Source organism: Exserohilum turcica (assembly GCF_000359705.1).
Source record: "Exserohilum turcica Et28A unplaced genomic scaffold SETTUscaffold_8, whole genome shotgun sequence".
NCBI lineage: Eukaryota > Fungi > Ascomycota > Dothideomycetes > Pleosporales > Pleosporaceae > Exserohilum > Exserohilum turcicum.
In genome coordinates, this window is record NW_007360299.1 from 1,166,826 (window position 1) to 1,179,303 (window position 12,478).

Here is a 12,478-nt window from a genome sequence, read left to right on the forward strand (position 1 = left end):
ACAACAACAACAACAACAACACAAGAGCAGATTACATGCGTGTAGATAGATAGATAGATAGATGGAAAAGAAAAGGAAAGGAAAGGAAAGGAGGTAGTAAAGTGAGGAAGAAGGAAAAACATGCGAGATACATAACGCAAAGAACTTTTTCTCTTTTCCAAATAAAAAAAAAGTGCAAACTCAAAAAAAAATGAGAAAAGGTGGCTAGAAGAAAAGGGAGAGAGAGAGAGAGAGAGAGAGAGTACAGACATAGGAGAAAGAATAATATGGCGAGGGAATTAGAAAGAGTGAGAAGAAGAAAGAAAGAAAAAAAAGGGTGGTGAGAGGGTGAAGCAAACAACAACAAAGACGAAACAAAATCATTCACCATCCCAAAAAGATGGAATCCACTCCTGGCCAGGATAACTAGTCGCCTTCATTACTGGCTCTTCCTCATCGGCAACAGCCGGTAATTCGAAAACCGGTCTCTGGCTGCCGGTTCGATCCCAGTCGGGTGCGCGAAAGGAGCCGCCAGCACTGCGCAGGCTGCCGACTTGGCCGCCGGCCGAAACGCTGCGTTCGAGTTCGCGGGCTCGTGCGCGCGCGGCTTCGCGTTCCTGTCGTTCGCGCATCATGGCGTCGCGCCGCTCTTGCTCGCGCTGGATGCGCTCCATTTGCACCAGGTTTTCTTGCTGGAGGAGCTGGAGACGGAGCGATTCGGCGCCCATGTCGGATAAGGTGCGCTGGGGAGATGCGGCCATGGAGGCGGGCTGGGGGTGTTGCAGCATGCCGATTGAAGACTGGCGTGGTCGGAGGCCGGGCCGTTGGTCTTGGCCCTGTGAATCAATGTTTGTGTTGATGTTGGGCGGTCGAACTGCCTCGGGGCGGTTTTTGTCCATGCCTTCGTTGGGCACACCGATGCCATCGTAGGATGGCGGAGCCTCGTCATGTTCTTGGTCTTCGTAATGGGAAATCCTGTCGTGTGGCGCCCCATACTGGTGATCTGTTATGGAATGGCCCTGCGAATGACGCTGTCCGTTGATTGGATCCATCTGCGCATCTTGGGGAAGTGGGCCTGTTGGGGTATAAGGTACCTTTGGTGGTGGCAGTGGGGCGAGAGAAGGTCTAGCTGTAGGATCTGCCGTCGGATGGTGCACGATAGGTAGAGGATATGCTGCGGGATGTGGAGGTGCTCCGGGGTGTGCAGGGGCTGACTGGTCATATGAGGGATCATGGTGACCTGTAAACCGCTCTTCTTGGTGCGACAGCGCAGGATGCGGTGCTGCATAAGGCTGCCCAGGGTGTCTGGGCAGAATTTCTCGAAATCCACCACCTGGTGAATGGTTGTGCGAGGTTGTGACTATGGGTGCTACATGCGGCGGAGGCATGCCTGGCGAAGGCGATCCAGCTGCTCTTTCAGCTTGTTGCTGCTGCTGAGCATGGAAAAGCTCCTGCATATACTGGCCCTGTCGTGCTCGAACAATCTCTTGCTCAGTCGCCCCAGCTGGGAAGTTGAGATGCCAGGGACGGCCTTGCTGCTGCTGCTGCTGCTGTATATACTGCTGCTGCTGCACCTCTGAGATGCTATCCATCCGTGGCTTATGAGCACGTGGGGTGGTAGGGCGAGGCGAAGAATTGTGTGCGGCAGAGGACTCCTGCATTGGCGTCGCCATCGATATGCTACTAGCCTCTGAGTATGTCCGGTGGTAAGGATGCATCAGAGATTGCGCAGATATCTGTGGAGTGTATAGTGACATGCCCGCATCGCCATACTGCCACCCAACACGATTCGCCAAGGCAGATGGCGCCTGGCCACCTGGAGATGGATACGCTGGCTGCTGCTGCTGCTGCTCCAAAGGAGACACGAAAGCTCCAGAAACATGGCCGTAGGCAGCAGGTATCGGGGTTGCTTCATATCTAGGCTCAGATGGGCCCGAAGGCGCAGCAGGAGAGACCATAACATCGTGGGGATTGTACTCGAAACTTAGACCTGACCCAATAGACGGCGTCGATGGTGGGTGCAGTTTACCCAGTCTCAGATGTGGCGGGAGGTGTTTTTGATGGGGTTGAATCTGTTGCAGCATCCCCTGACCGTTACTGGATGGCTGTTCGGGGCGTCCGTGTACCAATTGACCTTGCTCCATTTGCTCGCGTTGCGATAACCAGCTTTGGCTGAAAATCAGCTCCGATTGTGGGCGGGACTGTGGCTCTCGTAGACGAATTCGCTGTATTGGATGCTCCTGCTGTTGTATTACAGCTGTGGTGGCAGCATAAGCCCCTTGTTCTTCTTCGGCGTGTCCGGAAATAGGCTTGTAGTACTCTGCAAGGGGGGGATCTTGATTTTTCTGACGCAGGCGCCCAATAAGCGCAGATGGGCCCTGTGTAGCGGAACCAGAATGCGAGTTGTTGCCAGCCTTTTGGGCCTGGTGTTCTGCTGCCAGTTGTTTTGTGCTCAGGAATGCAGAGCCTTCGTCTGGACGGATGCCTAACGCCGATTTTTGAGTTTGCCGTAACTGCTGGACTTGCACATTGTTTGGCAGAGGGTTCCCGGAAGTGCTTGGCTGATCAGATTCCTTGTTCGAGTATCGCGGCTTTCGACAGTCCCAATTCCAAATCGGGCTTTCACCTGAACCCGCAGACGCTTTCTGGAGGGCTTTCTGTGCTTTCTTGTCCTCCTTTGAATGCTTGGGCTTCGCTGTCACGCTGTCGCCCCCTCCACTACCTTTTTGAAAAAATGAGCCCAGATGAGCAAATCTCTTCTTTTTCACCTCTGGTTGTGATTGTGCGCAGAGCGTCTCATATGGCATGCTCTTGATGCTTGTACCCGTTCGAGTCTGCTGGAGGGAGATACGATGGAATTTTGCAGGGGTTCCGTGTTTCTTCTGATCCAAAGGGGGCGAAATTTGAACTGCACATGGCTTTTGTTCCGTGGTTGAGTGATTCGGCAGTGCAACCGAGTTGGCAGTCTCTGCAGTCTCTCCCGCTGGGGTTGGGTCAACAGGGGCGTTCGGTGTCTTTGTGTGTTGCAATTGACCCGCGCTCTTTCCGCCAAATATCTTGAACATGGATGAAGCCGAGTTTTTGGCCGAAGGTTTTCCGTTTGGCTTCAACGCTTCATCAGCAGATGGTGGTTCAGGGCTGACAGACGGCTGCTTGTCCACACTCTGAAGACGGGCATTGCTCGCCTGTTGCAGCATTTGCTGATGAAGCTCATATTGGTTCCTTGGGACCTGCTCCGGGCCTTGGGCTTGAGGCACAGGACTTGGACTCTGCCCCCGAAAAATACCTTGAAGGATGGGCTGTGCTCGCTGGGGCTGGGGTTGATGCAAATCCTGATTCAAGACGTGGACGTTTTGAGACACTTGTTCATGCGCGTCCAGCTCTTCCGGTAGGGATACTTGGGAGTTTAATTTCTCAGAGTTTGTTTGTTCAACAGGTGCCTGTTTTGCCGGCTTGGTAGCGTCTCCTGACCTGGCGGCGCGAAGGACATTTTTGGGCGGAGGTGAGCTGGGCGGAGGTGAAATGGATGCAGGCGGCGGCTGGACATGATCCCACTGTGGTTCCGGAGAGTTTCCCGGGAGTTCAGAGTAAATTGTTTCCAGCTGGCGGGGGCGAAACTTGTCGTTGGCCGGGAGTGCAGACTGATTGATTTGATCCTGGGGCTTTCCGTCTTGGTCTGCAGGTCCTGCAATGAAGCTCATGGGGCGCTCGGTGCTGTACCTAGGGGGCTCGCCGTCGTGGGATGCGCGCACAAGGCCAGCGTCGGGCGTCGAATGTGTGGCTTCTGCCACTCGCAACGGCCGGCCGTTTTCGTCGCACACGTCTTTGACAATGCCATTGTGATCCGCGTAGAGATCAAAGTCGTCGTCGTCGTCGTCGTCGTCGTCGTCGCCGTCTTCGCCCTGGGCAGTGCCGCTGTCATGTGAGGCCAGAATCTCCTCAGGGATCTGAGCCGGCGGAGCTGGGAGTTTTTTAGAAAATTCCGGCCTCGCTCGACGGGCGGCGGACGGGGTTGATGTGCCATTGGAAGCGTGTGCGTAGGGGGCTTTGTTTGCCTCGGGGACCATGGCAGATATCTGCGACAGAATCGACGTGGACCGCGAGGGGACGGCCATGGTCGTGGCATGCGGCGCCTGCGGCTGCAGGGCGTGGGGTTTGAGATGTGGGAGGCTCTCGTCAAGATGCGCCTGTCCGCCTGGCTCGTCTGCGCTATGGGAACCGTCGTCGCTGTGGGAGCCGTCGCCATGCAGCCACGGTCCAGCCTCTGGCGCCTCGGGCTCACTTCGGGGCATGCGCGGAACAGGCGCGACCGGCGTGGCGACGCTACTGGCCTCGCTCATCTCGCTCAGCGGGTGCGCACCGTACAGGTACAGTGGTGGAGTGGTGGAGTCACCGAGAGGCCATGATGCAGTCGATGGACTAGCAGTAGTGGTAGTCGTGTCGGCAGGCCGCGCGGGAACTCGGCGCGCCTGCGAGGCGTCAGTGTCAGCTTCCACTTGCACTTGGACTGCTGCCCCCGCCAGCTCGGGCCTAAGCGAAATGTCTCCATCTGTTCGTGTCGCCGGCCACGCTTGTTGCCCGCAAGCCCCAATGCCAATCTCGCCAGCGCCTCGCGAGTCAGCATCGTGGTCAATTTCCGGCCTCGCAGTCCACCCGTGGCGCAAGTCGTTGCTGGCAAACCACACAGGGCTGAGGGCGCCGTCTGCCGCCGTCTGCTGCGGCCTCACTGCGGCCTCATGGTTCGCGCAGTCATCAGAGCACGGATGAGAGGTATACGAAGCATCGTCTGCAACCACCATCTCGGCCTCTGTCGACCAGCGCGCTTGAGGCTGCACAGTAACGACACTCGTATCCGTCATTGATCTTGTGCGCTCCGCCCGTAATTTGGCCATGTGTCTTCCCCGGCAAGCCCCGTCATCGGTATCCTCATCGCTCACATCCATGTATATATCTGTGACGACTGCATGCCCTCCACCCAGCGTCGTGCCAGCTGGCAACGGCCCAAGGTTCAATTTCGGGGGCTGGTCATCGTCATCGTCATTGTCATCATAATTAGTAGCATCAATATTTTCTTTAGCCTTAGTCAGACCACCACCACCACCACCATCAGCCGCAGCAGCAGCAGTCCCAACCCGAAATCCATGCTTGTGCCTATTTTCAGACTCCGCTGCGCTTGTTGGTAGCTCGAGCTCAAAAAAGGCTCCCTTGGGAACACCCAACAGCAGCGCCTGGTAGTCTTGAGCTCTCTCTGCGGCACCGGCCCGCGTACCGCTGTCGAATACTGCGCTTTCTGGAAATACCATGCTCTCTTTGGCCATCATGGCCGGCATCGAATGTCTATTACGGGCGGTTGACGGGCTCGAATGACGACCAACACCTTGCAGCATTCGCTGACTGGCATGATCCTGGCTTGATCTGCGCCGGTAATGCTTGACTGCAACCTCATTGGGAATAGGCGGCACTGGCGGGACATGTAGCTCCGTGTCTCTACCCCGGCTTGGAGAAGCCCTCTTTGCCGGCCATGGAAGTATGCCCAAGCGTGTTTGCGGGAATTGCTGGCGCGCATTTGTAATGTTGAGGTATTCGTTCAGAGCTGGTGGTGATGCGCCTGGGTAATATGTCCAAGTATCCTGAGCATGAAAAGAGTGCGGCCGATGGCCGTACATGAGCAAGCGATGGAGCTCACCAGGCGGCGGAATCTGGGGTGCTGCGCCAAGAGCCGGCCCTGTCTCGTGAGGTACAACAACACTATTCGCTCTGCTTCTTGAGCGACTAACTCGACGCAACTGGGACGTCAAGGAGAATCGCTTATTCTTTTTTTTCTTTTTCTTCTTCTTATTCTTCTCCTCATTTGATATATCTTGCTCATCCTCCCCTTCAGTTGCAGAGCCCAACAACGCTGCACTCCATCCACCCTCCGCTCTTGATCTCCTCGTCACCAGCTCAGGCTCTTCGGAAACTTCGCGCGAGGAAGGTGCCGAGTCCGTTCGGGAATGCGAGCATGCCTACATGAGGCATCGGCATCAGCACAGGCACTAGGCGTGGGAAATGGGGCGACCTGAGGGTCGGGCTTGAAATTACATCTAAATGGATACAGAGCTATAGGCGAGGACAAGGTCGTACAATGGAAAAGAATGAAAACTCCCAAACAAGGTCAAAACGCAACGTTAGAGTCCTTTACAATCCGATACAGTCACCTCTCGCAGCCTCGCGGCCAAAGAAACGACCCCTCGTAGCATTCTCGTGATATGATATACAGGGATAGGAGAGAAGGGATTACTTGTCTACCTTTTCGCGGCCAAAACGGCTCTTGCCTTTGGCGAAAAGCCCTTTGGCACTCGTCATGCCTTTCCCGCCCAGCACATTGGCAGTATGCAACAAGTCCTTGCCCTTGAGTTGCATGTGCTGATTCGCAAGCCGACCACCAAACCCGGATCCAGAAGATGTACCCCCAGTCGGTGAGCCTATATTGGCAGGCACCGGCACGGCAGCGTCATTATGCGCTTCGGCAGGGACATCGTGACTGCTTGATCCACCGAGCTTGCCGAACAAAAGAGAGCCAGTGTGCCGATGGCGAATGGATTGTGTGGGCACGCGTTGTACAGGATATGTCTGCGTTGCCACATCAGGGTTGGCCTCCAAGGCGGCAGTCAGCCAATCACTTAGCCCGTGGTCTACCGTGGCCCAGTAGTCACGAGTCTTGTTGTATGTATTGATTCGTTCCACGGTTGAGTTGAGTGTCGCAATCTCTCGAGCACCCAAAGGCTTGTCTGTCGCCGGGGACTTAGCAGAGGGCTCCTGTGCCGCTGCAGGAATGCTAGGTTCCTCCCGACGTGCTTCTAGTGCAGGTTGGTGTTCGGTTGGTTCCGGCGTTGCTGCTTTTTCAATCAACTTGGGTTCTTCAGGTGCTGGTGCTGGCGGTTCGTGATCGGCGCTGAGGCGTGGAGGAAGATCTACAGCTTCAGGGTCTATCTCGGTGTTGACAACATGAAGACCTGGCGAATAGGCACGCTCCAGACTGGGGCTGCTCAGAGGGCGTGTAAGGTCCAAAGGAGGGGATGGCAAGGCCGGCTTCTCATGGTCACTGATAGAATCAGGCTTTGTAACCATGATGGTATGAACAGGACCAGAAGGAGATTCAGAAAGACCCTTGGGCTGCGGCTGGTGTTCCTGTTCCACGGTTCGCTCAGCAGTAAGAGAAGATTCTTTGGGTTCTTCTCCCGCTTTCAGAGATCCAGGCGTGGAGACTTCTGATGCTTGTCCATCTGGTGTTTGCAGCTGGGAACTACTTGCTTCCCAGCTAAACCGCTTAATGATAGGCTTGCTTGCATCTTCGGATTGTGGGAGAAAAGCAACCGTTTTTGTTGGCGCCTGCTCTTGTTTGCCAGGCTCAGCGTCCCGAGAAGAACGACGAGAAGTACCATCTTCTTCTGCCCAATAGCTCTTGTACTCGCTGGGGAAGATGGAGCTAGCACGGTTTGTACCTGGGCTACCCGGTTGGAGTGGGGTCAAGCTTGATTCACCAGTCGGTGACTCTGGAGCTTTGGACGGGGTAAGACTAGCAACGATTTCTTTGCGCAAACGATCACTCTCCTCATCCTCCTCCAGGGACGCGGGGGATGGTTCTTCCAATGGCGATGGTAAAACCTGTGGCTCTGGAGTATCCTTTGCGGGAGGTGTCGGTGGTGCACTTGAATCAGACGTTATTGTGCGATCAAGTTGCAGCGGTCTAGGTAGATAGACGTTGCCACGCTCGGCCGATTGTTTTTGATCCTGCTGGTCTTCAGATGATTGTTCATTGATGCCAATAGTGGTACGAATTGAATCCACCATGGCAGCTCCAGCATTCTTCAGAGCAACCATGGGGTCAGAGTTGTCCGCCTCCGTAGGGGAAACTTCAGCAACTGGTTGTTTGGCGGTTGTAGGTGTCAAGTCTGACTTTTCAAGTAAAGTCTTTTTGTCATCGACAGGGTCTAGTCCTCGATCCTGCTCACCCTGTTCTGAAGGCGTCATTGCCGTGGTGGTATATGACTCCCACTGGCCAGGAAGATGAGGGCGGAATTCCTTCACCGGGCTGCTGGGCTTTGGCGGGCTTCCTTTGGTCGGAGACGCGGCACGTGAGTTATTTTGGCTTTGCTCCCATGACTGAAGGCTGTTTCTGGAACGATTCGATTGTGTTGAGCCACGTCTCGAAGACACTTCGCCAAACTTGCCAGCCAGTGCCTGCACACGACCTTTGCTGGGCGACTCGGAGCGATCGTGTGCAACCACCTCTTCAATGGGGGATTGCGTGTTGTGAGACTCGAGGAACATATTCTGTGACTGGCGCTGCGCCGCTCCTAGGTCGAGAACCCCGCTGTTTGGGCGGCTACTGGCAGAAGCGGCGAGGTCGGCTTCACGGGCAGCGTACTCCAGAGACGGCCCTTGAAGCCCGCCTTTCATGGCTTCAGGACTAATGTCGTCGTCAGTAGAGAACAGGGCGGATTTAGGCTCTGGAATATCTCTGCTGGGTGCAAGAACAGGAGAACGAGCTGGGCTGTCACCGCGTGTGGGCGTAGCAAGGCCGCTGCGCGGGATTGAGGAGCCTGAAATGTTGCGAGAATGAGCCGGTGAGGGCTTTCGTGGAACGTGATGCAACGGCTCACCGTTCTCGGACGTTGGCTGGGCGACGGGCGTCGTAGCTTCGGCGGGTTCTTCTGTAATCACGGGCGTGCTTCCTTCTGCTTGATTACGAGTTTTCAACGCGGAAGCTGCAGAGCTGGGAACGCGGCTCATGATGGGGCTGATGCCGGAAGTACTGCCGGTATTGCTCCTTAGAAGATCCGAGCTTGTGTCGTTTGATGTTGGGGTTGGCGGAACTGAGCGTGAGTCGTCAACGCGAGTAAAAGCCTGATTTACAACGGAGCGTAGGTCCTGGTCGTCCGATGGTGACGGTGACTTGCCTTCCTGGGCTGGTGATAGAACAGAGTCTATGTTGGCTGGTGCACGTTCCTGTTCTTCTTGGTGACGCTTGTATATGTCCGCTGGTCGGACGATGGGCAGCGGCTTGTCAGAACCGCTTCCATTGCGCGGTCTTGGAGGACTCACTATGGGCAAGTCTCCCTGACCTATGCTGCTTTTGCGCGGAGGGAACTGGGTGTTTGTAGGCGGAGTGAAGTTGGCCGGGACCTGCGATATGCGCGGCTGCAATGGTGGGGGCACCGCAGAGGGGCTGAAGTCGCCCGCACCTCCAGTGTCATATCCATAGGGCGGGTCGCGGGAATCGCCATGGGGCTGTCCATGGGACATGGCGGATGAAAAGGCGCGCTGCTCCTCTCCTTGGTCGAATGAGTTTTTGCGGGCTCTCGGATGGAGTGCTTGCTGCGAGGGGTCGGTGAAGCTTCGCGAGGGCTGCTCTGTACGCTGGGCATAGTATCGCTGTGCCGCAGGCCTCTCTGGCTGCGGCTCCTGCGGCTCCTGCAGTTCCTGGTTCACGCCGTACTCGTCGTACTCGTCGTAATCGCCCCAGTCGTCGCCGTCGTAAGCATTCTTCTTGGCCTGCACCCATTTCTTCGTCTTGGCGCGGTTGATATTCGTCTTGAAGGACACGGGCTGGCCGGCAGAGAAAGGCGACGCGCTCCGGTCGCTACTACGAGTCAGTGGACGGATGCAGGCTGCTCGCGGAGGATTGGAAACCTACAGCGGCGACCTGGCTTCCTCGTGGAAGCGGAATGGGCCAGACATGGTGGACAGTTCAAGTTCCGTGTATGGGGCATGCACACATACACACACACACTACTACTGCGTAAGGGCTCGGCCGGGGGCTAAGCCCAAGACTCGCAATGGCCGACAAGTCATACAAGGGGAGAAGGGAAGATGGGCGACTTGGCTGCAGAGAGACGGAGCGGACAACAAGTATGGTGGCTGGCCGCGACGCGGATGCAGGCTTGGGGTAGATTGCGACGTCAGGGAGAGTGGCTGGCGCAGGCTGGCGCAGGTAGGGAGGGGACTGGGTGAGGGTCCGACCGAGCTTCCGGATGATGATGATACGTCACCTGCTGCGCACGATGAGCAGCCAAACCCAATAATAGTGCGACCGATGGCACCGCCGACGGGTGAGCGAGAGGAAGGGGTGAGAATTGGGCGAGGGCGAGGGCGAGGGCGAGGGCGAGGAGAGGCTTGGGAGGGCGACGGGCAGGAGGGGTAGATTCGTCTTCGCCTTCCCTGCTTGTGCCCGCCGTGTGCGTAGCGTGACTGTGGGCGTGACGGCTATACGGCTGGCGGTGCAGGCGCAGGCGCAGGCGCAGGGCCCCGGCGCCACCGCGAGGCTGGTGCTGGTGTGGCGCAGGCAGCGAGCGGGACTGGTACGTACTGCGTATGTGTATGTGCATGCGTGTGGACGCATGTGGCATGGGCGCGTCTGCACAGGGCCCCTCGACCAACTAACCACGTTCCCCCAACCCGCCCCGGACCAGCCAGCCCTCAACCCTTCACCACACTCCCGCCCAAGGAACACGCTTACACTCGACCCTGTGCCGCCATCGACGAGCAAGTGCGAGTAGCAGTCGCGCAGCCGCATTGTCCTCGCATTAAAATTAGACGCACGCTGCCGTCGCCCGGGCACCTTGGCACCGGCCGCCACAACAGACACATTCCAGCGTGGCAAAGCCGACCCAACACCAGTGCAAGCGTCGCCATTGCCCGTCCCCCATCCCCGAGCTAGGCTTTTGCGCGCCCCCCGAGCAGCAGAGAGCGAGACGAGCCCGGTTCCGACGCCCTTTTCACCCCTCCCGCGCAATCGCAGCGCCTGGCTACGCCGCCGACCCGCGTTGCTCTGCCCCCTTTCCGTTCCGGCTGGCCCTCTGCGCTGTAACCTGCATACACCATGGCCGTCTCCATCCAGGACCGTACAGACGAGTTCCGCTCCATCCTGGCCCAGGCCCAGCGGCGGCAAGCGCAGTCCAAGACGGGCGCGCAGAGGCAGTCGCTGCTGACGGCACAGGAAAAGGCACAGGCGAACCCCAGCCCGCGGCGCCAGCGCTCCGAGTTTGCGCGCAATGCAGCCGACGTTGCGCGGGGTGTCGCGAGCACCATGCAGAAGCTGGAGCGCCTGTCGCAGCTGGCCAAGCGCAAAACGCTCTTCGACGACCGGCCTGTCGAGTTTGACGAGCTCACGTTTGTCATCAAGCAGGACATGGCTGCGCTGTCTGGCCAGGTGCAGGCGCTGCAGCAGATGAACGCCAAGCTGCACCCCAAGGCGAAGCCCGGTGTGGATCAAGAGGGCGAGCACAACAGCAATGTTGTCATGCTGCTAAAGGACAAGCTGCAGAACGTGGGCACCAATTTCAAGGACGTGCTGGAGGTGCGCACCAAGAACATGCAGGCATCACGCTCGCGGACAGAGCAGTTTCTCTCGACGGCCACACAACAATCCCGCAGCAGCCTCGACCCCGGCCGCACCGACTCGCCACTGTACCAGACGCCGCAGCGAGGACGATCGCCGGGAGGATTTGGCAGAAACACCAGTGCAGTGCAGCAGGACCTGCTTTCGCTCGAGCCCTCGGGATCGTCTGCTCTGACGCGGGGCGGGGCGCAGTCGGACGCACAGCTGCTGCTCATGGAAGAGGCCCAACCACAGAACACGTACATCCAAGAGCGGGGACGAGCGATTGAGTCGATTGAGTCGACGATTCAGGAGCTCGGCGGCATCTTCAGCCAGCTCGCGCAGATGGTGCAGGAGCAAGGCGAGCAGATTCAGCGCATCGACGCCAACACCGAGGACGTTGTGGACAACGTCGAGGGTGCGCAGCGAGAGCTGATGAAGTACTGGAGCCGCGTGCAGGGCAACCGCTGGCTCGTTGCCAAGATGTTTGGAGTGCTAATGATATGTACGTATGGCGCAATGGCAGACGGAGGCACGGCAGGCTAACACGCAGCAGTTTTCCTACTTTGGGTACTCATTTCCGGGTAGACTTGTGTACGTTTTGATGCTTGTGCATGACTGGCGTTGAGCAAGACGATAAGAGGCGGTACGGGGCCGGCCCGGCAGTGTGCTGGCAACGCCCTTTGGCCATGGGTGTTTTCTGTTGTTTCGTTTCTGTTGTGTATGTGATTGACATTATCTTCTCCTGTTCATTTTTTTGGTCGTGTGCACGTGCGGTGCATGCATGGACGATTGCACGCGGAACGAGCGGGCGACCTAGTCATTTGTAATAGACGCGCAATCAGAGTTTGGCCTTGATTTCAGGAACAGGAATGTCTTTGTCGAGCGGGCCGTGTGTCTGTGCCCTGGGATCTAGTTTGCATATGTACTACGTATGGCGTGCGGGCCGGACGTGGCACAAAGCACCATGGACGGGGCCGGAAATAGATTTGCATTCCCTGGACGCCGCGCTCGGGCGACATCAAGGGTGTGGGGTCGCCCAGGGGGCTATAGCAGTCTACCTAAGTATGCAGAGGGTGCAGTGTGGGCAAAAAGGAGTGGGAGTGGGAGTGGGAGTGGGAGTGGGAGTGGGAGTGC

The 12,478-nt window shown here is 57.3% G+C and overlaps 3 protein-coding genes across 3 annotated transcripts; 1 reads left to right on the forward strand and 2 right to left on the reverse strand.

Annotated features, from left to right (window-relative positions):
• Positions 1–359: 359 nt before the first annotated feature.
• On the reverse strand, positions 360–5,720 carry SETTUDRAFT_44421 (uncharacterized protein; the record flags this gene model as incomplete). Its single annotated transcript, XM_008032535.1, has 1 exon — positions 360–5,720. The coding sequence occupies exon 1, from the start codon at positions 5,643–5,645 to the stop codon at positions 360–362; it is 5,286 nt and encodes a 1,761-aa protein (XP_008030726.1). The 5' UTR covers positions 5,646–5,720.
• A 310-nt stretch (positions 5,721–6,030) lies between these two features.
• SETTUDRAFT_165972 (uncharacterized protein) lies at positions 6,031–10,071 on the reverse strand. Its single transcript, XM_008032778.1, has 2 exons — positions 9,659–10,071; positions 6,031–9,604 (listed from the first exon to the last, which is right to left on the reverse strand). The coding sequence occupies exons 1-2, from the start codon at positions 9,700–9,702 to the stop codon at positions 6,256–6,258; spliced, it is 3,393 nt and encodes a 1,130-aa protein (XP_008030969.1). The 5' UTR covers positions 9,703–10,071; the 3' UTR covers positions 6,031–6,255.
• Positions 10,072–10,441: 370 nt separating this feature from the next.
• On the forward strand, positions 10,442–12,205 carry SETTUDRAFT_165973 (uncharacterized protein). Its single transcript, XM_008032779.1, has 2 exons — positions 10,442–11,846; positions 11,898–12,205. The coding sequence occupies exons 1-2, from the start codon at positions 10,844–10,846 to the stop codon at positions 11,927–11,929; spliced, it is 1,035 nt and encodes a 344-aa protein (XP_008030970.1). The 5' UTR covers positions 10,442–10,843; the 3' UTR covers positions 11,930–12,205.
• Positions 12,206–12,478: the final 273 nt, after the last annotated feature.

Excerpts from the sequence above, each read along its gene's own strand:
- SETTUDRAFT_165972 (XM_008032778.1), bottom strand. The coding sequence starts at position 9,702 with ATGTCTGGCCCATTCCGCTTCCACGAGGAAGCCAGGTCGCCGCT. Across the intron at positions 9,605-9,658 it reads GAGGAAGCCAGGTCGCCGCT|CGACCGGAGCGCGTCGCCTT; the intron begins GTAGGTTTCCAA and ends GACTCGTAGTAG.
- SETTUDRAFT_165973 (XM_008032779.1), top strand. The coding sequence starts at position 10,844 with ATGGCCGTCTCCATCCAGGACCGTACAGACGAGTTCCGCTCCATCCTG. Across the intron at positions 11,847-11,897 it reads GTTTGGAGTGCTAATGATAT|TTTTCCTACTTTGGGTACTC; the intron begins GTACGTATGGCG and ends AACACGCAGCAG.